The sequence below is a fragment of the Notolepis coatsorum genome (assembly GCF_963971535.1).
Source record: "Notolepis coatsorum genome assembly, chromosome: 11".
Lineage (NCBI taxonomy): Eukaryota > Metazoa > Chordata > Actinopteri > Aulopiformes > Paralepididae > Notolepis > Notolepis coatsorum.
Genome location: NC_140175.1, coordinates 49940069 through 49967200, shown reverse-complemented (window position 1 = coordinate 49967200; position 27132 = coordinate 49940069). Strand labels below are relative to the sequence as shown.

General features: G+C 42.1%; 1 protein-coding gene across 1 annotated transcript in view; it reads right to left on the bottom strand.

Annotated features, from left to right (window-relative positions):
• LOC311237504 (serine/threonine-protein phosphatase 2A 55 kDa regulatory subunit B alpha isoform) overlaps positions 1–27132 on the bottom strand; it is a 118123-nt gene that overhangs the window by 8362 nt on the left and 82629 nt on the right. The window contains exons 3-8 of the mRNA XM_084325428.1: positions 22306–22403; positions 21136–21301; positions 12768–12880; positions 12278–12455; positions 4454–4618; positions 2279–2448 (exon numbers count right to left, since the gene is read on the bottom strand). Of these exons, the coding sequence (XP_084181554.1) occupies positions 2279–2448; positions 4454–4618; positions 12278–12455; positions 12768–12880; positions 21136–21301; positions 22306–22403 (890 nt within the window). The remainder of the gene's footprint in view (positions 1–2278; positions 2449–4453; positions 4619–12277; positions 12456–12767; positions 12881–21135; positions 21302–22305; positions 22404–27132) is intronic.

Genomic DNA, 27132 nt, shown 5'->3' with positions numbered 1-27132 from the left:
CTGCCATTCCACGGCGTACGACGTTATTGAGATCATATTTCATTTTTTCGCCATGGTATTCATAATTCCCTCACCCAGCCCCGGCTGATAGTGGGAGCCTGCACAACTCTGCAACGCTTCAATACTGCCGCCTGGTGGATGATCGACAAGTTACAACCGGAAATGGATCTCTGGTGATCTCCGTGCATCTGGGAAATGCGTCCGGCACTCACATATTGTTGCGGGACTCTAGACACACATCCATGTATATGGATCGCTGCCATAACTCAATAATCGATATGATTTGGGCATTTATTATTATTATTATACAAACCGGAAATGGATCTAGTCGTTCCACGTCAAATAAGTGTGATCTTTTTCCTCCAGTCTCATCGGCGAACGGTAAGAGGACGCTGACGTCATTTTCAGCGTGATTGTTTATTATTATTAATGCAAACTGCTCTGATCAATATATCACCCATACTACATAAAGCATTTAATGACGATCACGGAATTATAAACGACCCCCCCCCCCCCCCCCCCGTTCATCCGCGCATGATGAGTCATAACGTTTATGATCATGTACAGTTGAAATGTTTAATATAGCGTGTATCGGCAACAAACAGCAGTTGATAATCTATATATGCGTTTATGCCTATAACTCACGTTCTAGGAATTACTGCAGAAAACGATAACATATTTATATTCTAGACGGTATTTTCGTATGAATCTATGAATGAAAAAGTATAACGTTCCTACATCCTGAACGATAGATAATCGATGTTGAATGGGCCATAGTAATGTCAATTTATCAATACAATTTAAAAAGTTATAGCCCTGCAAAGAAGGTGAACATCTCCATAGGCTTAGAGTGGTGGCAGAGAGTGGTATGAGACGGGCAAACTCTGTGGCAGTTAATGTGTTAAGGGGATGCAGACCAGAGAAAGACGTTTGTCTTGTTTACATCATCAGGGTCCCCCATTTTCAATTCATAGTGACATTTATGACATACATGACATTGACATCATGACATTTATGGCATAGGGACATACATGACATACTACAGGTATATAGTAATGTTACATTTGTGACATATACAATATGCAAATATACAGTAATGTTACCCATAGATCCTGACAGTGATTATACATATGATGGGGAGGAGACTGTACATTAGGAGGAGGGGGTGGTAGAAAAAAGATACATACGGTGGGGAGAGAACATACGGTGGGGAGGAGACTGTCTACACAGATACACCCGTGTGATGTTGCTACGGAGTTAAGCTAATAAACGTATACTCACAACCACAGCAGGGGACTCACGTATTGTACTGTGAAGTAACACGACAATGACAAACGTGTTGTTTGTTTTTCTTTTTGACATAGTTGCGGAACACGGAACAAGTTAACTCACCACTACAGCCCCCAGTAGCCTAGCCAGTCTCTTGAAACACTGCCATCTTCAAACTTCCATTCCTCTCGAAACTTTCTTTTGTTGGGTGGTGCCGCTCATCCTTTTCATCTGAGAAAACCGTGGTGGGTTTTCTTTTTAGTGGCCGGCTTACTCCTTCCATTTAACCGATGCTATTAAGCTAACGTTAGCTAATCGGTATAGCAGCGTTACAGTGCAAGCAGCTACTAAGCATGTGGTGGCTGTGACGTCGGTAAACAAGCAGAGTTGACGCGCGAGGCTGCAAAAAAATGCAACTGTCGTAAAACCAAAACACAGCAGTTTTTAATTATTTTACATTACTATTTTGTTACCCTGCCATGTGGCGGACAGACCTCTCAGACCTCGCAAATGTCACTCGCCCAATAGCTTCCAGCTGCAACCGCGGAGCGAGCAGCGTCCTGTCTCTCGAGTCGTTGAGTGATGACTGCTTGGCGCGGCCCCGGTAGAAAAAAAATTCCCTTTTTCATGATATTTGGCGCCTCTGATTGGCTCAATTTTGTTTCAATCTGTATGCATCTACAAATCATATTATAACAGGTAGCCAATTCCGTCAGACTGCGAATCAAATTGACGGATCTCCCAATCAAATTGACGGAAATCCGTCTGGAGACTGAACGCTTTAATGCCTGTGATTGGTCAGTCTTCACTAATTAATGTACAGGGCTAACTGAAGTAAAGCCTGAGAACTCTCCAAGGACTCTCTGCCCAGTCCTCTACAACTTCATCATAGAAGTTGACCCACAGTCCCACTCAACAATTGCAATAATGTATAATACTTTTCAATACAGTAACGGTAATGATTTCCAGTACTACTGCCTTGAGGAAACTTGTGTTTAACGGTACTGACCTGGTAGGTCTCCACAGGCCTGTTCTCCATGTTGAGGTCCCAGATCTTCACAGACAGGTAGTCCCGGGTCATCATGTAACGCCCATTGTGGCTGAACTTGACGTCTGAGATGGAGGAGATGATCTCAGAGAAGAAGGAACGGTTACTGGGGTCCTCTGGCTCCTCAAACACTAAGAAAACACCAGAGAAAAACATTAAGACCGATGACCAGAGAAACACTAACCCTTTAAAACAATCAGACTGACCAGAGAAACACTAACCCTTTAACTTCTTAACGTATACGACCCGGCGTGCCCCGTCGGCGGAACGCACACGGCAAGTCACGGCACTTAGCGAGCATCTAGCGGCTCAGGGCTGCATTTAGACAGAACATATAAATTACCCAATTAAAGATATATTTGTTGCCGTTCGAACGCCACCTCACACGACCAAATCCGTGCCTCGGTTCTTGAGTTACATGATGATATGTCAGGCGAGCATCTTTTTACGCGCCTGTGTCAGATGACCACCCCGGACTCTCGATGCTACAAAACTGCCAATCATCCGCTGCAAAAATTATTGGTCAATGATTGAAGCCAATGAGTGTAGCTTTCCAATGATACCCCACGTGGGGGGGTGCGAATACGGGATCTAGGTGAAAGTTGACGAGCGAAAAGCAGAAGTGAATCACATTTAGAATGAATGGCCATGGACGAGGAAATGCTTTTTTCCCCCCGCACGGTTTACCCAGATCTCATTTCCATTTCTGAACGGATTTTTATAAACATTTTGACCTGTAGTACATAAGACTTCAGGCTATGGATCCGCGGTGTTTTCCAGCTTATACCTATTTGTTGGGGTGGATATTGCAACCACTAGAGGAAAATGTGAGTACACAAGTTCAAGTTCAACTCAAGTTCAGACCTCTGTTACTCTATTTCATTAGCACTAAGTGATTTTCCTTTTTTGCATTAGTAACTTCAGAATGTTATCTTTCAAAATAAGTATAAAGCTAAGATTAGCAAAAAAAGGCCCCAAGTTCAAGTAAACACATCCACCGCCAATCCCGTTGTACAGCGTGTTTGCCGGCCATGCGAATTCTGCCAAACCACGCTGTACAGCGATATTGAGATCATATTAAATTTTTTCGCCATGGCATTCATAATTCCGCCACCCAGCCTCTGGTGATACAGTGGGACCCTGCACAATAGTGCAACGCCTCAATACCGCCACCTGGTGGATGATCGGGCGAGTTACAACCGGAAGTGGCCATCGGTGCATCTGGGAAATCCGTCCGGCAGTCACATATCGTTGCGGGACTACAGACGAACACTGGCGTGCATATGGATCGCTGCCATAACTCAATAATCGATATGAAGCATTTACTGACGATCACGGAATTATAAACGACCCCCCCCCCTTTCATCCGCGCATGATGAATCATAACGTATAGGATCACAGTTGAATTTTTTAATATAGCGTGTATCGGGAATAAACTGCAGTTGATCATCTATATATGCGTTTATGCCTATAACTCACGTTCTATGAATTACTGCAGAAAACGATAAAAACATACTTATATTCTAGAAGGTATTTTTGGAAGAATCTATTAATGAAAAAGTATAACGTTCCTACATCCTGAACGATATCGATGTTGAATGGGCCATAGTAATGTCAATTTAGCAATACAATTCAAAAAGTTATAGCCCTGCAAAGAAGGTGAACATCTCCATAGGCTTAGAGTGGTGGCAGTGAGCCTACATTGATGGATATAACCGTGGCAGGGAATGTGTTAAGAGGTTAAAACATTAAGACTGACCAGAGAAACACTAACCCTTTAAAACAAATACTGACAGACAAAAACTATAGTGGGACACAGGAATAAACATATGCATTCTTAAAATGGCTGGCATTCACCTTTATGATCGGACCACTGACCTAAGCAAATTTAAAACCAACTTTCACTTATCAGCGATCATCACTTCCAAATGGATTGGCTTCAGAATCAAACTCTTTGATTGCACTGAGACACACACACACTCACCAATGGGCCAGTATGATAATGAATTGAATTTCCCCAAGGGGATCAATAAAGGAATATCTTATCTTATCTTATAAAGTGCTCATTGAGGGGGTGTGTTTAGCCTAATGAAGCTAGCGCTAAGCCACCTGTGAACCTGTCTGAGTGAAGCTCACATTTGGAGTGTTTGTCGCACAGCGCCGAGGCTCTCATGTCACACAGACGGATGGTTCCTTTGCTGCTGCTGTAGACAAACGTGTTACACTGGTGGGGGTGGAACTCCGCCGCTGTGATGACCTCCGTCAGCTCCTCCATGTTAGCTGGCTTTATGTCAACAATGTCTGGAGAGGATGGGGTTAAGGGCCACAAATCTGCTTCCTGGGTAACATAAGGTGTTCATATGCATGTTAATATTCCAGATACTAGCTCAAAGCCTGGTTAAGATGTTAGAGTCAGGATAAGGTGTTTAAATGTACGTTAATATTCTGGATACTAGTCAATATCCTGCTTAACCTCTTAAGCCCGATCTGCCGAGATCTCGGTACCGGGCAGAGATTTATTTCACGGCACAAATAGATACAGTCCGTATGAATTAATGTTGCGTTTCTTTTTCAAATGCAGCCAAGACCAAGGCGGCTGGGTGGCGCAGCGGACTAAGCGCTCGTCACCAACACGAGAGACACTGGTATCGAATCCAGCTGTCAGCGTTGCCTCCGGCTTGGCCGGCCGTCATACTGGCTCAATTGGCAGAGTCGACCGGGGGGGAAACCAGTGGGGTGGTATTCTGGTCGTTGTAAACAGCGAGTCCTACAGGTTTCCGGTCGGTCAGGGCGTCTGCACAGCGAGGGAGGGAGATGGTGAGGGTAGTGTGGCCTCCCACACGTTACACCTCACCAATGAGAGTCCGCGCTGGCAGGTGAAAAGATGCTGCTGGCTGTCTCCTATGTCTCAGAGGAAGCATCTGAAAAGACTTCAGAGCTCCCTAGAGCGACCAGTGGGGGGCACATGCGAGCAACAACCAGGAAGGGGAGGGGGGAATTGGCATAACGACTAAATTGGGATGGGAGAAAAACACAAAAAAACAGGAGAAAAAGTAGATCAAGTTATCTTTTTTGCCAAGACCCTAACCCTATCAAAACAGCAGTCAAGTCTATTATTTTCAGCACTACATTTGTTTACCAATGATTGTAAGTGTTATTAGCGAAATATGAGCTTATAAAAAATCTCTGTACATTGCATCGGAAACCGGATCTTTTAGACCCAAGGACATGACGCAGTCAAGAAATCATTGTAGTCTTAACACATCCAGCGCCAAAAACGCTGTCCAGCGTTATTACCCGCGATGCGTTGACCGCCAACATCGCAGCGTTTTTGAGATAAATATCATTTTTTCGCCATGGCATTCATAATTCATCCACCCAACCCCCGCTGCTGCAGCGGGACCCTAAATGGGACTGCAACGCCTCAATACCGCCGCCTGGTGGATGGTCGGGCGAGTTACACACTCAAAAACCGGATAGCGTCATCGGTGCGTCGAGGAAATTCCTCCGGCAGTCACATCTCGCTACAGGACTACAAACACTGGTGTGCATATGGATCACTGCCATAACGCAATAATCGATATGATTTCGGCGTTTATTGCGCCATACGAGCCGGAAATGGATCTAGGTGATCGGCGTCGAATAATTGGGATCTTTCTCCTCCAGTCTCATTACCTCCAGGTAAGGGGGCAGTAACGTTATTTTCAACCCGATTGTTTATTAATTTCACTGCAAACAGTCTGATCAATATATCAACCCATAGTAAATAAAGCCGTTACTGACGATCAAGGAATTATAAATGACCCCCCCCCTTTCCTCCACCCATGATAAAGCATAATGTATACCGATCATATACATTTGAATTTTTTAATATAGCGTGTATGGGAAAGAAACGCCAATCGATAATCTATATATGCTTTAGGGCCTATAACTACTGTTTTTGGAATTACAGCCGAAAAGATTAAAAACACACTTATATTCTCGAAGGTATTAACACAACAATGTATGAATGAAAAAATATAACGTTCCCACATCCTGAACGATAGATAATCGATGTTGAATGGGCCATAGTAATGTCAATATACGGTAGCAATACAATTTAAAAAGTTATAGCCCTGCAAAGAAGGTAAACATCTCCATAGGCTTTCAACGGTGGCAGACTGGGTATAATGATGGGCATACTGCGTGGCAATCAATGTATTAACCCTTTCAGTGCCACGGACGACATATCTCGTTTTATCAGCCGGCCCGTTGAATGCCCACGACGACAAATATCGTTTTATTCTTTTATTAGCGATCTGAATTCATATTTCATCAACCGAGTCTCCCGTTGGTACACCAGCCCCTACAGGAGCTCAGATTGGAAAAAAGCATCCGCCTATCGTCTATCCCTGTGTAACTGCAGGTCAGTCGCTTAGACTGACCTGGGATCTGTAGATCTCTGGGGGGGGGAGCCAACTCGCTCCTTGTGCTGGCGAGCAGTATGCTCAAGAGGGATCTGCTCGCGGGACGGGAATCAGCCTGGAATATATATTCACAGCAGCCAATAATCAATCAATAAGCGTGATCGATATTTGGAATGGCAATCAGGAATTGGAATAATCTTTTTGGAGAACATCTGAGGTAAGGAATCTATTTTACCAGTCTTGGGATAATCAGAGTTGTATTCGCTGAGATCTCAGCGTTTGCCCTATGTGTGATGTGTCTGTGTGTGCGCGATCGCTGATGAGGAAATAAGAGATTTTCAGCTAGCGTCTATAGCGTGCATACGTACACATATACTATCGATAATCTAGCGTTTTTTTTTTATTTTTATCCACTTTCTCTCCCATTTTCTATTTTTCTCCCATCCCAATTTTCGTATCATCCAATTCAACCCTCCCCTGTCTTTGAACGCCGTTTCATGCCTCCCACAAGCCGGCTGCAATGTTTATTAAGTCATAAATAGCACGAGTCCCCTCCGATACTCGAGGTAACAGCAGTCGCATCTTTCCACCTGCACGGCTCGATCTTTCAGGGTCAGGGGTCTGGGCTTTGGAGGGGCCCCGCCCCCGTCGCTTCCTGATTCTACTGCGCAGGCGCACCAACCGACCTGTAGGAGTCGCTGTCCACAACGCCCGATCCCCACCCATCAGTTTCCCTCCCCCTAATACTGCCAATGTGTATTAGTGCGGACGACCAGCTAAACTGAAAGCAATGTGGAGCGCTGGGCTCAAACAGGGAGGCGAACCTGTTCGAGCCCAGTCTCCAGTATTCGTGGTGAGCGCCTTGCCCACTGCACCACATAGCCGCCCTAATCTAGCGTTTATTTGAAAACTATTCATAAATAGGCCGAAAAATGACAACGTTTTTGTGTATTCTAGAATATTCCAGTAAATGTCTTTTATCATGGAATCTTTATATTTTCCTTGAAAACAAGGGCTTTTCAAAATGCTATAAAACGAAAATGAACAGATAAAAAAGACAATCCACTTCGACAATGTTGATTGCAAACGAGTCATTGATAAGCGACGGGCAGATTAGACAGCCATAATTTAAAACATAGATTAGGCGTTTTTAACGCTAACATTGAAGTGGATGGTGGCATTCAACGGGTAAATCAAGGTTATAACAATAATAATAATAGATTTGTAATTTGTAATGCACTTTGTTCGCTGGGATCCAAAAGTGCTACACTACAGGGTTAAAACGGTTTAAAAAAAATTTGTATTAGTAAAACAAATAAAATAAAACAGAATAAAAATAAGATAAAAATAGAACATAGTTAATTAAAAACATAGTATAAACAGACAATTGGAAAAAAAAACAGCACAAGAAAATTAAAATAAACAGCTAACAGTCAAAGGCCTTTTTGAACAGGTAGGTTTTCAGGCCTGCTTTAAAAGAGTCCAGGCTCTGTGGTGCCCTCAGCTGGATGGGGAGGCTGTTCCACAGGCGTGGTGCAGCCGTGCAGAAGGCTCGGTCACCCATGGTGCAGAGCCAGTTATTGGGGACCTGAAGGAGCAGGCTACCTGCGGATCTGAGGGTGCGGGTGGAGGATTGTGGAGTGATGAGTTCCTGAAGGTAGAGGGGTGCGTGTCCGTTTATGCAGTTATGGGTGATGATCAGGATTTTGTAATTGATCCGGGATGAGACGGGGAGCCAGTGTAGTGAGTGGAGGATGGGGGTTATGTGATCGTGTTTACGGACTCTCATCAGGATCCTGGCAGCGCTGTTCTGGATGTATTGCAGCTTTTGGATGCTCTTGCCAGGAATCCCGATGAAGAGTCCGTTACAGTAGTCCAGTCTTGAGGAGATAAAGGCATGGACAAGCTTCTCTGCATCCGACAGGGTTAGAGTGGGACGGAGTTTTGATATATTTCTTAGGTGATAGAATGAGGTCTTGCAGGTGTTTTATGTGGATGTTGAAGGTCAGGTGGGGGTCAAATCGAACCCCCAGATTTGTGACTGAGGGGGAGAGGGGGATTACCTGGCCGTCAAAGGTGAGATGTGATATGGATGAAGACTGAACCTGGTGAGGGGTGCCAATTAGAAGTGCCTCGTTTTTTTTTCTGTTTAGTTGGAGGAAGTTGCTGTTCATCCATGCCTTTATCTCCCCAAGACAGGTGGTGAGGCATGACAGAGCTGCAGAGGGGTTTGGGGCCGTTTTTATGTAGAGTTGTGTGTCATCGGCATAACAATGGAAGGACATTCCATGTCTGCCGATGACACGACCGAGGGGGAGCATGTAGGTGATGAATAGGATGGGACCAAGAACCGACCCCTGCGGAACACCACAGGTGACATCGAGCAGCCTGGACTTGTGTCCTCCCAGTGAGACATATTCAGTCCTGCCTAAGAGGTAGGACTGGAACCACTGTAGTGCATGATCCGACAGTCCAACAGTGTTGTGGAGGCGCTCCAGGAGGATGGTGTGGTCCACAGTGTCAAACGCCGCTGTCAGATCGAGGAGGATGAGGAGTGATGGTGATCCTGCGTCAGCGGTCATTAGAAGGTCATTCGTCACCCTGAGCAGAGCTGTTTCCGTGCTGTGGGATGAGCGAAAGTCTGACTGAAACTTCTCGAACAGGGTGTTATTTTTAAGGTGGTCCTGGAGCTGGGAGGCAACTACCTTTTCCAAAACCTTGGATAGGAAGGAAAGGTTCGAAATAGGCCTGTAGTTGGCAAGAACCTCCGGGTCCAGGGTGGGCTTCTTTAGGAGGGGGCTGATGATGGCAACTTTGAGGGCAGATGGGATATGGCCAGTTTGAAGGGAGATGTTTACAGCCTGGGTGATGATTGGGCTGATGCTGGGGATGTTTGACTTGAGCAGGGCAGTTGGAATGGGATCCAGGGTGCAGGTGGATGGTTTCATTCCTCTGAGGGTTTTTTCAATGTGGCTCTGCTGAACCTCAGTGAAACATGGGAGAGATGGCAAGCTCTCAGGTGGCGGGTTAGAGGCAGGGGGAAACAGAGAGGAAGAGCTGGGCATCAGAGAGCGGAGGTTAATCAAAGGCTCTAAAAGTGTTAAGAAAGAGGAGACTCAGGGTTTTCGATGGACATTTCATAAAACTACACAATTATTATCAATTATATCTCACGAGTCGAACAAACCTGAACGTTATTGCCATAAAATACAACGTATATCGTTTATTTAGGTACCTTTCTGTGAATGTCTAGAAAATTCACGGTCTTTGCTGCCCTGTAATGGGCGACTGGTGGTACTAAATCCAGATTTAACTCTGCCATTGGAAAGAGGAGATTTGGGCCGATCCATAGATGTTTGACTTAAATAATAAAATAAAAACATAATAAAACCCTGTAAATCATCTGCCCTTTGTTCATTTGGTTAGATTTTTTGTACAAAACTGTGAATGAAATCTACTGTAAGTACAGTTACTTTTTTATAATGTAAATTGCTCCGGCATTTTTCATCAGATTGCAACACATTTCTTTGCTAGTAGTACAGCGGTTTAGCCTTTGAATCAAAGGAATTGTGCACTTTTTCATAAAAGCATGAAACTTCTACCATAGTAAGTTTATACCATGAGGTTTATTTTCAGATGTGGAGGGAAGTCAGATTTGACCTCTGAGGCCCGGGAGAGGTCAAATCCAAGATGGCCGCCCAAAATATTCAAAAATACATAACTTTGGAACCGAACAGAGTAGAAAAACACTTAAGGTGTCATTTCCTACCAACTTCAGGGTGGTGATACCTTTGTTACCAATAGCATTCAAGAAAATGCATTTAGATCAATGTGGAGGTCAAATTATGCAGACAAAGGGAGGTAAACAGTGCAAAAAGGTCATTTATTTCCAGAAATAATAACAGTAATAATGATGTTAATAATGATTAATGTTGTCCTTGTATCTTTACGCGTATGAAAACATTTAATAATATTTATAGGCTATAGGCCCTTGTTTGGCCATAATAGCCTATTCTCAAATGGCTAAATCTCCTTGCTGACGGACCCAGTATAGCCTATATCATATATGTCTCCAAGGAATCGTGGGGCTCTCGGGAAGAAAGGTTGGGAACCGCTGCTATAGCCTATATCCTTTATAATGTTATAGGCTATTTTATTTACAGTAGTCTATTTATGATTTTTTTCCATAGCCGGTCTCAGTTATGCTGTGGCTAATGTACTTCCTTTCTTGACAATAGCCTACTATAACAATAATACAAGAGCATACAAGAACAATGAATCTCACTGCCATGTAGCCTACGCCATGTGTAGCCTGCCTATATGTGATCAATACAAACTTGAACTTGAATTCCATCATGTCTGTGTGCGGGAGCTCACAAGGCTGTTGTCACAATGTAAATAAAAACGTGCACTGAAAAGTTACAGTATGTAGATGGTTGATTATTTCTATGGCAGTCAGTCAACCCTTGCAAAAAGTATGAGTTTTATTTAATGAATTGAAAACATAGCATTGATATCACGATGGACCGTGCCGGTGGCCAAAGACCCGAGGGTGGAGATGACTTGAATGTGAACGGGGATGGCATTTGTGCGTTTTGTTCCACGCTCCAATTTGCGGTAGAAATCTCGGGTCTCGGGTATAGCGGACTCTAGTTAATATTATGTTCTCTCGGCAATTAGACTGCCCCTCATTCATTCATTCCTATCTGCTATCTCTGAAAACAGTTCCCCGCGGAGCGCAGTCAGTGCACCCCGTAGTATTCCGATAGCCTATATATAAACCATGCTGCATTCATTCGGAAAGAAAGACCTACTCCAAATGATATATTTATAGGGTTTGACAATAATTACACTAATGTCGCTATTTTACAATGAACTATAATGAATTACGGATCATATGAACACGTCAGTGTTGAAAGTAAACTAATGCATGAAAGTCCGTCTCATGGTGCGTGCATCTTCATATTCTACCGCTGGGCGCCAGGTACGCACGGTCTGAGCTGTTTGTATATATACGCAGAAAGTCAAGCACACGTTCAAATTGATAAGTCCCACACTTTGCTTAGAAATGATCGTACGCATGGGTTACGCACATATCTGTGCGTACGCACCATTAATAAATGAGGGCCCAGGGCTCCAAATAATAATGACTCAATAATCATTTTGGCCCAGATGAACACTTGAGCTTCTGGGCCTCAGATTAATAAGAGAGAAGTGACTTTTGGGTTTCATCTTTCAGGACAACATCATCAGATATACACAAACCTACACATGGTTGTATCACTCTGTAAGACAAGCTAAAATACCTCTATCAGATCCCTATTCAGACCCATTAGCTCCATCAGACCCCTATTCAGACCTATTAGCTCCATCAGATCCTTATTCAGATCTATTAGCTCCATCAGAACATTATTCAGACCCATTAGCTCCATCAGATCCTTATTCAGACCTATTAGCTCTATCAGACCCTTATTCAAAATTCACGGGTATTATGCATATGCACACACACGCAGTGTGTAACACAACTTATATTTTAATATATTTTTTAGGATACTGAAGCTACGGTCTGTGATTTCCAGGTGCCAGAGGTTAATCCGCAGGTCGTCAGCTGACAGGTACGTCTCGTTGTCGCTGTTGACGGAGATGGAGTTGATGTGGTAGGTGTGAGCATTGGCAAACACCCTACGTGGGCTGGCCTCCACCATCAGGTCCATGGGCCTAAATACTGGCACCTGATTGGACAGAAGATGCAAACTGACTCAAACACACGACACTATCTCAAACTGACTAGATAACAGTAGTAGTAATAGTAGTAGTATCAGTACTAGTAGTTGCAGTAGTAGTTAGGAGGCCCAATAATGCCTATGGTAGGGGAAACAGTCAGTACTAGCAGTATTCGTAGCAGAGGTAGTAGTAGTAATAACAGTAATATTACTACTCCCTCAGTGAGGTAACAGTACTAGCAGTAGTAGCAGTAATTCTAACCATCCAAGGTAGTAGTAGTAGTGATATTAAATAGTAGTACTAGCAATAATAGTACTTACCCTCAGTGAGGTAACAGTACTGGGGTCTCGGTAGCGGCCATCTTCCTCCTTCAGATTGTAGCCCTCTGGTCTCTTGTCTCGCTCACTGATTTTCCACAGTTTGATCGTCTTATCTGTCGCAGAACAAAAACAAAGGCAGGGTTACCTTCCTTTAAGGTGTCTCTAGGCGTCATTAGCCATATCAACTAAAGGGGATCACTTAAAGCAATGGTTCTCAGACTTTTTCTGACAGGTCCCCCTCTCGCTCCAACAAAAAAGTTTGACAAGTCTGAATTCTTAATTAAAAAAAATTATAATTTGGGTGTTGTGCCCCTTTAACTCAATCAGCGGCGGACCTGATGATAGTCGGGTTAACTCGCCAACCGTTCAGCGCCAGACCCGAGTATAGTCGGGTTTTCATCGTTATTTCTTTTATTCGATATTTCCATTCATTACATGCACACGGACATCTGGGTTAACATGGGAATCATCCTGAGAATGCCAAAGTGCAGTACCGGCCGCATCCACCCAAGTGGCAGTATCGAGCACCCTTTGAAACATTATATCTTGGCCTGTGCGTCGATCAAAAGTCTCCGGTCAGATTTGTATTGGTCGGGCAAGGGGAGCGGTTATAACGGTCGGATTGAGAAGCGTGCAATGCTCCCGGTGCATGATGTGTGGCGGATTATGTTGGAAACACGATCGACACCAATACTGGGACTTGCGATCAGATAATTGGAATATTCTTTTTGGGGTACATCCTAGTGAAGGTAAGGCCTATATGGTATCAAACCTGCTGTGATCTAACCATGACTTCACTTCGATCACAATATATGTGTGTAACGTTACTCCAGAACGTGTGCCGTTGGTGACGATCAAAGCATCAAAAAACGACCCCCCCCACCCTTTCATGCATTCATGATGAAACATAATCAGGGCTGTACAGTGCGACATATATATCGCACATGCTACAGCAACAGCGGTCTGTGCGATGAATGGATTTACTTCAGTAGCACCGGTGCGATAGGGATTCGGTTCATATAGATACTCTTATTTTGAAAATCCTGTAGCGGGTCTCATTTCTGCCCACGCGCAGCTCCAGCTATAATAACTAGGCTCCGACAGCTAGCAACGTTCAGGTGCATATGATACTCTTATTTTGAAAAAACTCTGTGACAACTCGACGAGTCATATCCGCCCTATCCGTGCTTCTGCAAGCAGAGCAGCGCGTTGGTCGGTTGGTGCGCACAGCAGTGCGCCTACACGTCCCGAAATAAGTCTGTGGTGTTTTTTCATCTACATGCTTTGCACCGTCGCCATTCCTTTATGCGCACATCGCCCGAAATTAACGTTTATGTACCATTACAATCACTACAACGTTAGCAAGCTAACAAGCTAATCCTGATCAGAGGCAGAGGCGCAGAGCCAGCAGACAGTGTGGACTGGGGAAAGGGAAATGGGGGGGCACTCTCTCCCCTTCCCTGTGTGTGTGCGTGCGTTTGGAAAGACGATGAAGTCACTAGTCAGGAGGACTCAGGACAGGAGTATATTATAGTAAACTGAGGATTACTGAGGATGGACAGATAATGTTGATATTCAAATATAAAAAAGTTTCGAGAGGAGTGGAAGTTTGAAGACAGACTAGACTACAATATGATGCAGGGGTGGTGAGTTGAAACAGTGTGTGTGAATGAATGAATGAAAACTTTATTTAACAGATTGCAGAATGGGTACAGTACAGTACGGCTCAATACACACAATTGATAACACTTTGATTGCCTAAGGCTAAATTCATGATATACCATAGGTTGCCAGCTCAATTTGTCTATTGAGAAGTTCCCCTTCTTTGCAGGGCTATAACTTTTTAAATTCTATTGCTAAATTGCCATTATTAGGGCCCATTCAATGTCCTATATGTATTGTTCAGGGTGTATGAACGTTAAACTTTTTCATTCACATATTCATACTAAAATATGATCTAAAGTATAAGTATGTTTTCATCTCTTTCTGCAGCTTTCTCCAGAACGTGATTTATAGCCCCAAATGCATTATATTGATGATCAAATACAGTTTGATAGCAATCGGCGCGATATAAAAAAAATCCAACTGGACGGACTTCTGGAAGTTACTACAAGTCATCTGATGTTGACCGGATGGGCGAGGGGGCGTTTATAATTCCGTGGGCAGCGTTATACCATTCATCTAATGTGGGTCAAATGTTCATCAGATCAGTTAGTATAGAACAGTGGTTCTCAAACTTTTTACACCAAGTACCACCTGAGAACGTAGCTGGCTCTCCCAAGTACCACCATATGACCGGCGTTAAAATACAGTCTATTCAGCTATGCACAGTTCACACAGGAGGCAAATGTATTCCTAATACCATTATTTATTGTAAACTTGTCAGACACAGCCACAATGTACAAAGGGGTAGCACTAGAACTAGCAAACGCATCCACACAACTCATACAATGCAAGGGGCATTGAGAACATAATAACTAACATTCTCACATAGCAAGTGAGAAAATTAAGAACTGTATTTCAGCAAATGTACTTAATTAATTCTCTCTCTCTCTCTCTCTCTCTCTCTCTCTCTCTCTCTCTCTCAAGAAACGGCAACGTTTTAACGATAAATAGTCAATGTCAAATGGGCCATAGTATTGTATCCATAGCTATAATATAGAATATAGTTATAGCCCTGCAAACACCGCCACGTATTCCTATATTTTAGCGTGTCGGCCTGTTAACAACACATCACGCATATCGCTGCGGCGCTGATTGAGTTAACAGATAAGGCCGGAGTAATTCGATATTTTCGCGTATTCTCAACATAGCCTATGAAAAGACAAAAACATACAATGCATTTATTTTACTTACCAGGATGGTCCACCCAGCCAACACCAAATTACAGCTCATATCCACAACTTCATTGTTGTCCAGAAACTGTTAAAACAAACCACAGAGCCGTACTGTTGACCAAGGCAAACATGCTGTGACTTGTTTTAGCGTTTATTGGACAACAATGGAGTCCTATGACTTGTGGATATGAGCTATAATCTGGTGTTGGATGGATGGACCATACTTGTAATTTAAATAAAATATATAGTACTGTAGCTTTCTGAGACTTTTTTTTTTTTTTTAAACTTAAATTTTTATTAACAGTTTTAGACAGACAGTACTTACAATAAAAAAGAAAAAACTAACATCACAATAAAAACAAAAGGAAAAAACAGTGCACATAAATATTTACATGGGTATCATGGTTAGTTGTCTGGTTCCCCTACAGTTGTTTTCTAGGTACTTGATACAAAGGCTGATTGTGTATCTCCCTTAAACAGGCATAAACAAGTAATTCCTACTCAAAGATGATAAATACTGACTAAGGCTTGTATGTGTGATCTGGGTCCAGAGACCCTCCTTGAGCTTCTTTCTTCCCTTATCCTTCGTCCTTTCTTTTTTTTTCTCTTGTTTATTAACTTTCACTTTGCCTTTTGATTCACCCATACACAAACCACATCATCCCTGAATATTAATATCACACCGTTAAACAGACATAAATAATAAAGTATAAAAAACATTCAGCAATTGTAATATCCCAAAAAAATAGAAAATACTAACTAAAGCACAGGTGTGTGACATGGGTTCAGAGACCCTCCTTGAACATCTTTCCTCCTTTACCCTTCGCCCTCTTGTGTTGCATTTGGTTCTTCTTCTGTGATGTCGTTCTCGTTCCCTTTATAATCCTCCCACTTTCCCCATCTTTCCCCAAATTTCTCTTCCTGTAACCTCAGCATGTGTGTTATCCTCTCCATATCCTGTATTTCTTCCACTATCCCTACCCATTGTGCTATTGTCGGTGGGTCTTCCTTGTACCACAGTCTCGTTATTGCTTTTCTGGCCGCTATCAACATTATCTTTATTAAATATTTGTCCCCCCCTTGTATTCCCTCGTGTGTCAGGTCCCCTAAGTAAAGCACCAGTCCTGTTTGTGGTAGCCCGTATCCTAATATTCTGATCATTGCTTCCCCCATCTCCTCCCAATACCCCTTCAGCTTCTGACATCCCCAGAATATGTGCGTGTGATTTGCCCCCTCCTTCCCACACATCCTCCAGCATGCTCTTTGTGTTGGTGCATATTTTCCCTTCAGCTCTGGGGTTATAAAGAATCTGATTATGTTTTTCCATCCAAATTCTTTCCATATTCTCGATCCTGTTGTTGAATGTTGTACCTCGCATATGTTCCCCCATTCCTTCCCTGTTATTCCTATCTCTAGTTCTCTCTCCCATTTCTCCCTTATATAATCGGTCGTGTGTCCCTTGCTGGTCATTATAGCCCGGTACAGTGCTGATATTACCCTTCCTTTCCCTCCTTCGTATGCCCTTACTATCATCCTAATTATTCCATTCTGTTCTCCTTCCTTGTCCCCTCTTATTTCTCTATTATAGTAGTCTCTAATCTGTAGATATCTGAAGTGGTCCTTGTTTTCTAGTCCAAATTTCTCCTTTAATTTTTGTAGTGTTTGCATTTCCCCCTTCTCTATCATTTTGCATATCGCTGTTGCCCCCCCCCCCCCCTCTCCCACCTTCTGAATCCATGGTCTAACCTCCCTGGTTTGAATCTCTTGTCATGTGCTACCCATCTCAGGACCCCTGACTGCTTCTCCAATTTGTGTGTTTTTACTACTCTGTTCCATATGTTCAAGGTGCATTTGGTGATTGGATCTAATAGTCCCTCTCTCTTTAAATAGTTCCCCATCTCCCACCAGAGCTTGTACCTTGTATCCCTCCCCTTCTTTTTCAATGTCTTTCCATCTTGCCTCATATCTGTCGTTACACCAGCACGTCACTGCTCTCAGTTGTGCTTAGGGATGGGTACCTTTCACATTTGAACCGATACCGGTACCGGTACCTGTGAATCGATACCGGTACCCAACGGTACCTTTTTTCGGTACTTTAGTCTCAAGAAATTTTATTTACCTACCTCAGTCGAAAAAAAAAAAATCCAAACTTCAAATAACTACAATTTCGACAGTTTTCGGCTTGTCATTGCTCCGACTGCTTTGTTGTTGAATCAAGTCAAATCCTAGGTAAGCATATATTGTGCGTGTGAACGTTGACATAAAAAAAAAAAAAAAAAAAAAAAAAAAAAAACGGTTTCTCACTTGATTCGATACTCGGTAGTACCGACGTGTTTCGGTTCGGTACCTCAAAAGTACCGAATTTGGTACCCATCCCTAGTTGTGCTGCATAGTAATAATCTTGTAGGCTGGGTACTGCCATCCCTCCCTCTTCCTTTGGTAGTTGTAGTGTTTTATATCTGACCCATGGTCTTCTCCCCGCCCATATGAACCTCGATATCAGTCTGTCCCACTCCCTGAATTGATTCTGTGGTATTTGTATCGGTAGTGACTGGAATAGGTACAGTAACCTTGATAGTATGTACATTTTAATGACCTCTATTCTTGAATTGAAGTCCAAGGGCATTACTGTCCATCTCTCTAAGTCTCTCTTGATGTTCTGATTTATCTGTGTATAATTCGCCTCAAACAGTTTCTCCACCCCTCTCGTGATGTTCACCCCTAAGTATTTAATCTTGTCCATGTCCCATCTTATCCCGTACTGTTCTCTAATTTCCGTCATTGGGGTATAATTCCATGCTAAGGTCTGTGTCTTTGTCACGTTTAGTTTGTATCCTGAGTAGTGGCCATATTCCTTCAGTAGATCCATCAGTGCCGGGAAGCTCTTGTCTGGTTGCCTCATGTATACTATCACGTCGTCTGCAAATAGGCCTAATTTATATTCCGTTCCCTTTATCCTTACTCCCTTGATGTCCTCGGTCTGTCTGATCAGTTGTGCCAGTGGTTCTATTTCTGAGACTTTTCAAGTATATATATATATATATATATATATATATATATATATATATATATATATATATATATATTAGAGCTAGGCATAGATTACATTTTTTTTTCATCTAGATTAAAATGGCAAAAAAAAAATAAACTGTTCAACAGCATGAACATGTCTCTTCTTTTTGTAATTTCCAGTGTTTCTTTTAAAACCAGATTTATCGTAATTTTCTGTGCCCTTCCTTTGATGCCATTAACATTGTTACACTGATATTGACAGCTCTCTCCAATGTCAAATCACGCTCTTTCAGTAGTTTCTTCTGTGCACCTTCATTTCTTAATCCACACACAAACCCGTCTCTCAATGTGTCTTTTAGTGAATCTCTAAATTCACAATGCTGCCGACTGGTTGCTCACACACAGACTGCTGCAGAAGCAGGTTTCTCAACAAATTCAGTGCAAGCTCAGTGTAACAGTTCCATGAATGAATGAATAAAAACGTTATTTAACAGATTGCAGAATGGGTACAATACAGTACGGCTCAATACACACAATTGTTAAGGGGATGCAGACCAGAGAAAGACGTTTGTCTTGTTTACATCAGGGTCCCCCATTTTCATTTCATATAGCTCCACATTGTCATTAGCCCCTTTCGTGACTGATGCACCGAGTGAATCCACAGTCACTTGCTCCTCAATAGGAAACCAACCTAGATTTACCATGAAGGACTGGTTCTGGCCGAACCGTTCGTTATACAAGTATCACAGAGAAATTACAAAGGTACTCACAGTTGCACGAGGGTTTCGAACAGAGATACGGGATGGTGCGCATGCGCTGTGATCACCCAACGGCGGAAATAATGCCGTTTTGAGCAGTTTATAAAAATTATTTAAAATGTTTATTAGCAATGCAGAGCTTTCAAACCATCCCGTATCTCTGTCCGAAACCCTTGTGCAACTGTGAGCACCTTTGAAACGTCTCTGTGATTCTTGTATAACGAACGGCTCGGCCAGAACCAGTCCTTCATGGTAAATCTAGGTTGGTTTCCTATTGAGGAGCAAGTGACTGTCGATTCACTCCGTGCATCACAGTCACGAAAGGGGCTACATTGTCATCAAACGGTCCAATATTTCCAATAACCCAAGCCATTTCTGTTGTAAACACTCACGATAGTCTAGTCGATCCTTCCTTTAGTTTGTAAAGTGGATTTCCTCCTCTTGTAGATGTTTCCAAGTGCCGCCCGATCAACGTGAGCTAACATGCTAACTCGCTAAGCTAACGTTAATAATGTAAACAAAGCTCGCGACGGACTTCTTCTTTCTTGCATTGCGCAGATTCAGACGTCCTCATCGCCGAATTGTGTTATATCCTGAGGACTTCTTAACCTCACCTGTATAACAATGATTACCGGACCACTACTTTAGTTTAACACATTATTCTGACTACAGCTCCGGTAGTGCAATCACTTCCGGGTACCACAGCTGGGAACTACGGCAAGTATTTAAGGACAATACAGACCCAACGTTGAGAAAAAGATTAACGGCGTCAATTATATTATCGCGCGATACTAGTCTCGCGTTAACGCAGCACGTTAACGCCGTTAACGGCCCAGCTCTAATATATATATATATATATATATGGGCCTTAACCTTTAAAGCAGTGTCTTCTAACTCCATAGCAGTCAGTTGTTCAGGCTCTGCAGTCCCTGGTGATGCCCCAGGAATGCAGGCTTTATTTAGCATCAAATAAAAACAGAGGGGGGGGGGGGGGGGGGGGGGGGTCTTCAAAACCAGCGGATGTTGTGATATGCTGCTCTACACTGCGATGGCTATTGGAAGGTTGATGATGCTATCTCAAGAGGAAAACTATTTAATACCACTGTCCAACGAAACATGACCTTTCTGATGAACACAGAAACGGAGACAGACAGAGGCAGAGAGTGAGTGTGAGAGAGAGACAGGGCACAGAGACACAGACCGACCTACCTACAAAACGGAGCACATACATGTACCTTTAAATACACTTGAAAAAATGCTGCTATTAAGTTTATACTGTTATCTTTAAATAACACAATTATTTAATAAAAAAAAAAGCTATTCTACATAGGCCTATATTTGATTACAAAGTTGCAATGTGACAGCCCTGTTCACATATCTCTTTATTCTAGTAAGCCTATATTTTATTTTAATTGTACATAATTTTAGGTTTCGATAAGTTTGAACGCTGGTTTTGGCAATGTAAACGTATGTTTCCCATGTCAATAAAGCCCCTTTGAATTTACTTGAGAGAGGAGATACAGAGGCAGAGAGGAGAGAGACAGAAAAATAGAGACAGACAGAAAAAGAGAGAAAAGAGAAGAGGGAGACACGGAAAGAGAGACTGAAAAAGAGAGAGGTGTAGCAGGGGAGCACATCATAGGCTATGAGACAAGTAATCATTTATTTTTGGATTGTATTGCTATTACTACCTTCATGAGAAAAGTAATATTGATTACCTACCAACTATGACCATAAGAGACGGATAAGAGACTGACTGACCATTGGTTGAGAGGAGGAACTGGGCAGCATTCTTCTGGGGAAGCCAGCGGATCTTGTTGATCTTCTCCTCGATCTCCAGACTCTTCAGGTAGTCAAACTCTGGCTCATGGCTCTGGAAGGTGCTATAAACATTGTACTCACTACGACACTGAGGCTGGCTCTTATTCTGAAGGACAAGAAGGAAGGAAAGGCAGGATGGAGAGATGATGAGAGAAACAGATGTCAGGCAACAACAGTTAAAAGGGCAAGTTCAGACACTTGGTCTTATTTCATACATGGTGTAGTTTTGACTGTATGGTTGACAGCTCACTCATTTATGATCCAATTAATGATTTTGAATCGATCAGTATGATGACAGATGTTAGAAAACCAAGGTCTATGTTGAAAATGATCCTTTAATGTTCATATACAGTTGTATTCAGTGTTCTTATACGGCATTCTATATATTATCAAATCAATTCTAAATGTATTTGTATAGCCCGAGATCACATGAAATAGCCCCCATGGGCTGTACAAGTATTCTTGTACAAGTCAAGAAGAAACATAACAAAAGATCAAAAACAAAAACAGCCATAAAATCCAAATATGCAGATTTTGTATATTGTTTCTTTACCTTTCTGTGAACGTCTAGAAAATGCACGGCCTTTGCTGCCCTGTAACGGGCGCCTGGTGATACTAAATCCAGATTTAACTCTGGTATTGGAAAGAGGCAATTTGGGCCGATTCATAGACGTATGACTTGGCCATAATAAGGTAATTTATAGGCCTGATATTATTCTATATTCTATATTCATATTTCAAATTGCATGTGTCCGGATGGCAAAATTCTGTACTGCATCTACAAACACCTCTGTACACATCTCTGAACACATCTGTCCTTTGTTCATTTGCTTTTTAGTACACTTGATCTCAAGAAGGTGCTGAATGAGCTCAGTGGCAATTCTTCACGTCTGGTCAATGTTAGCATGGTGTTATTCACCATCAAAAACAACATTTTATTTTGGGACTGTTCGAAAAAAGTTAGTCTGGAGCCCTGATTAATAGAGCCAATCGCTTCAATAATAGTTGATAGATTTAGTAGGTTCACTTCCATGCCATTTATCATGATTGTGTCCGATTATTTCAAGAAACTGAGCTCATTGTGGAATTTAACATCTGTAAAGATTGTACCTGTACTTCCTGCTGGAATATGACCACACGGCCTCCCTTGTCTCCTGTCGCCAGCAGCTCTCCTGAGTGGTTGAACTCCACAGTAGAGATGATATCCGCTGTGTAGACAGACAGCACCTAGTCATTATCAGGCTCAAGACAACTAAAAGGCACACATTTTATACACAACTTAAAACACATATAGATCATATCAAGTAAACGTAGACACTCTTCACTAGATTGTTGCCCATATCTTCCTAGGTTGCAGGTGGCTACAGCTAAAACAACAGCTGTGCTAGTTTCACTGTTGTGTACAATATCAGACCTTGTTGTCTAAACATAAGGTAGCTTAGCTAACATTAATTAGCCAGCCAGGTGTCACGTTACACATTATGCATCAAAGGCAGCTGACTCTGGCAGGTATCCCCAAATTTGTTTATATCTCACTGAATGACGTACACACATCTGTATATCTGAATGATGTAAACACACCTGTATATCTGAATGACGTACGTGCACACCTGTATATCTGAATGATGTACTGTACACACACCTGTATATCTGAATGACGTACACACCTGTATATCTTTTTTTTTTATCTACTTTTTCTGCCCATTTTTCTATTTTTCTCCCTTCCCCAATTTCGTATTGTCCAATTCTACCCTCCCCTGTCTCGAACGTTGTTAGGCCATGCCTCCCACAAGCCGGCTGCAATGTGGACGAAGCCTTGCATCACGTGTCCCCTCCGGTACACGAGGAGGCAGCCATCGCATCTTTTCACCTGCACAGCGCGATCTCTCAGCGGTGAGGGTCTGCGTGGGAGGGACATGCCGCCCCCGTTGCTTCCTGATTCTGCTGCGCAGGCGCACCAACCGACCTGTAGGAGTCGCTGTCCACAACGTCCAATCCCCACCCACCAGCTTCGCACCCCCTAATACTGCAAATCGTATTCGTATGAACGACCAGCCAAGCTGGTAGCAACGGCGAGAGCGTGGCTCGAACCCAGCATCTCCTGCGTTGGTGGCGAGTGCCTTGCCCACTGCGCCACCTAGCCTTCCACACACCTGTATATCTAAATGACGTACACACATCTGTATATCTGAATGATGTACACACACCTGTATATCTGAATGACGTACACATATCTGTATATCTGAATGACATACACTGCATATTGCTGTGTCCATGTAAACTAGGGATGGGCATATTCAAATAGTCATTACATTATTAAAACAAAAAAATTTAATAATGTATGCTAATTAGAAGTGTAAAGGTACGCATATCCGTACCGAACCGAACAGTTTCAGTGTGTACCGTACTGTACCGAACGGCTGTGTAGTGTACCGAACGAATACAACTAGGGATGCACAGAATATTCGGCCACGGAAAATTATCGGCCGAAAATGGTTAAAAAGGCATTTTCGGCTTTCGGCCAAAAGGGTAGCACCGAAAATATATCACAGAATGTCAAAGAACAGGGTTCCGTAACGTTCGTAACCTAAAGTGTTGTTGTGATGGCGTAATCAAAACGCGGCTACAGACTTTGCGCAACGTATAACGTGAGCAGCTTGGCAGCTCTTCCTGCGTTCTGCAGCCTGTGATAACTAACTCCTCTTGGGAGTCGCACTGTTTCTATGTAAACTCCGCGAGCAACGCATCGAATAAATGAGTCTTTAACATGCTTTATATCCTTGCCATTACTATATGCGCATCGCGGTTAAAACCTTTTAAACTAACGTTAGCGTTAAGCTAGCTAACAATGCTTCCGGTCCTCTTTCACTTGTCTCTCGTAAGCTACGTCATCCCCCGCTAAGAGTCACGGGAGATGTAGTAAATACAACAGTCCTTCCATAATTCCATGAATTATGACAGTAGCCACTACAGTAACATCATTAAGTCTGCTATAAGCCATTATCCCTCTCGTGTGTGTGTCTTTATGCAGATTTAAAGCACCTTGGCTTTGTTCTGAATGCACTTTGTTGTAGTTATCCTACAGAGAAAAGAAAATGCACTTAACTTTAATGCACATTTATGCATAATAGTGATTATTAATATTATTTAAGTTAAGTTTTGCCATAATCATGTCTTTTGCCATAATCAGGTAGCTAAACAAATATTTATATTAATCATTTTCAGCCTTTCGGCCAACTGTTTCCCATTTTCGGTATCGGTTTTGGCCAAGAATTTCCCATTCGGTGCATCCCTAAATACAACGGTATGTTAACCACTAACGACCGCCCACCGGGGACTGTTTTTTTCACAATCTAATATACTATTTTTTTTTCTTTTTTTTTTACAAATGGATTATTAATTTCAATATAGAATATTAATTGACAGCCCTACAAGTACAATTATACTAATATTGCTTTGTTCCCAGTGACTATCGAATAGCAATTGTGTACATTTTGCCCATCCCTAATGTAAACACTACAGCGCCAACTGCAGCGTTTCCCTACACATGGATATATGTGCTGCTGGTCGACCAGAATATCAGACAGACCATCATAATATCAGACAGACCATCATAAAAAACCAGACCATATTATTATCAGACAGACAATCATAATATCAGACAGACCAACACAGTATCAGTCAGACCATCATAATACCAGACCATGATAATATCACCAGACCATCACAGACAGACCAACACAGTATCAGTCAGACCATGATAATATCAGACAGACCATCATAATATCAGACAGACCAACACAGTATCAGTCAGACCATGATAATATCAGACAGACCATCGTAATATCAGACAGACCAACACAGTATCAGTCAGACTAGGGCTGGGCGATATATGGCCTCTAAATGATATCACAATATTTTTTGTCTCCATCACGATATATATCGCAATATTTTGACATTTAAAGCACTTAAAAATGCTTGATTACCCTTTGATGGGTACAGTCACGCCAATATGATGATTATAATAGTCCCTGCAACATATGTCTGCATTAAACCATGAAGATGCTTTCAAAAATAATTAAATGAAAAGTTTCTAAAAATCTAAGAGTAGTCTACCGACACACTAATACAGAATTAATTTTATTAACATAAGACAATTTATATAAAAAAACACTTGGGTGCCTAAGACTTTTGCACAGTACTGTTTTCTAGGGGTGTAACGATGCATCGATTAATCAAAATGCATCGATTCTAATGTGACGATTCAACTGCATCGATTTGAAAATGTTAGAATCGATTATAATCTAAATTAATCGAAATAAAAAAATAAAGATTTAATTTCTTTTGTGTATTGTTTTTATTGACCTATACTCCATTCATGCTGAGTGAATCAGTTCCCCGAGCCACATTTGTGTATTCAACATTTTTGGGGGAATTAACTGATAGAAAATGAATCAAATCGAATCGTGGTCAAATTAAGAGATTTCATGATTCATTGAATCGTTGCCTGAATAATTGTAATCGAAATTAATCGTCGTTAGGTCGCATTGTTACACCTAGTGTTTTCTATCCACTTTAGCCAAAATTACACACAGCGTCAGCATACACAGAAAACTGGGTAGGTATTGATATTGACACGGGTTAGATTTTTTTTATTTTATTTTATTTTTTATTTTATTTCAGATAATGGTTGAAGAAGTGCGTCTTTAGTCGACGGCGAAAGATTGGACGGGATTCGGCTGTCCTAACTGGGGTGGGTAGTTCATTCCACCATTGTGGGGCAAGGACTGAGAATAGGCGTGTAGGTGGTGTATATGTGTTTGAGGATGATATCCTTCAAACAGGCAATAGTGATATAATTTGGGCAGTGCCACTGCTGAGCTGGGTTACTTTCCTCCAGTGTATTTGTCCCCCGGCCCCACCCAATGGCCCCATGCACACACACACACACCGAAGTAAAAATTGAAGAAAAAAATAAATTGAAAAAAGATTTTTTTTTAAAAGAAATTAATATTTTTTTTTCTTTTTTTAAACTTAGATTTTTTTTTTAATGTTCGAAGCTTGTGCCATCGAACGAAGCTTCGAAGTATTTAAGACAGCCCTAGTGTGTGTGTGTATAGACAACAGAGTTGTCAGTGCCATGTAGAACAGAGACCCAATGATGAGTAACCCAGTGTCACTCTACAGGCGCACACACACACACACACACACACACACACACACACACACACACACACACACACACACACACACACACACACACACACACACACACACACACACACACACACACACACACACACACACACACACACACACACACACACACACACACACACACACACACACACACACACACACACACACACACACACACACACACACACACACACACACACACACACACACACACACACACACACACACACACACACATAACCCTTTGTTGCCCATTGGAGCATGAAGACAATACAGCGAAACATTGTGATGGGGGATCTTTGTGAAGGCTGTGTTCCCTGAGGCCCTATGTGTGTGTATACCTAAACTAGACTATAATATGTTCACAGGGATTAAAGCAAAAAAAAGCTCCTGACTGAACTTTTTTCAGGCCAAGTCATATTCTTATTTTAACCTCCACTATATATTTTTATTTAATAGCGTTAGCGTTTTAAGGGAACTAGATCATTTTGAACATCTTTTCTATTGCCAGTTTGCTTTTACGTAATATCAATGCTGTTTTCAATTCATTAAATTAAACTGATTGCAAGGGTTGACTGACTGTCATACAAATAAACAAATCAATACTGTAACCTTTCAGTATTGTGTATAGTTCAAATTATGTATCGTCTATAGTTCAAATTCAGTATTGTGTATAGTTCAAATTCAGTATTGTGTATAGTTCAAATTCAGTATTGTGTATAGTTCAAATTATGTATC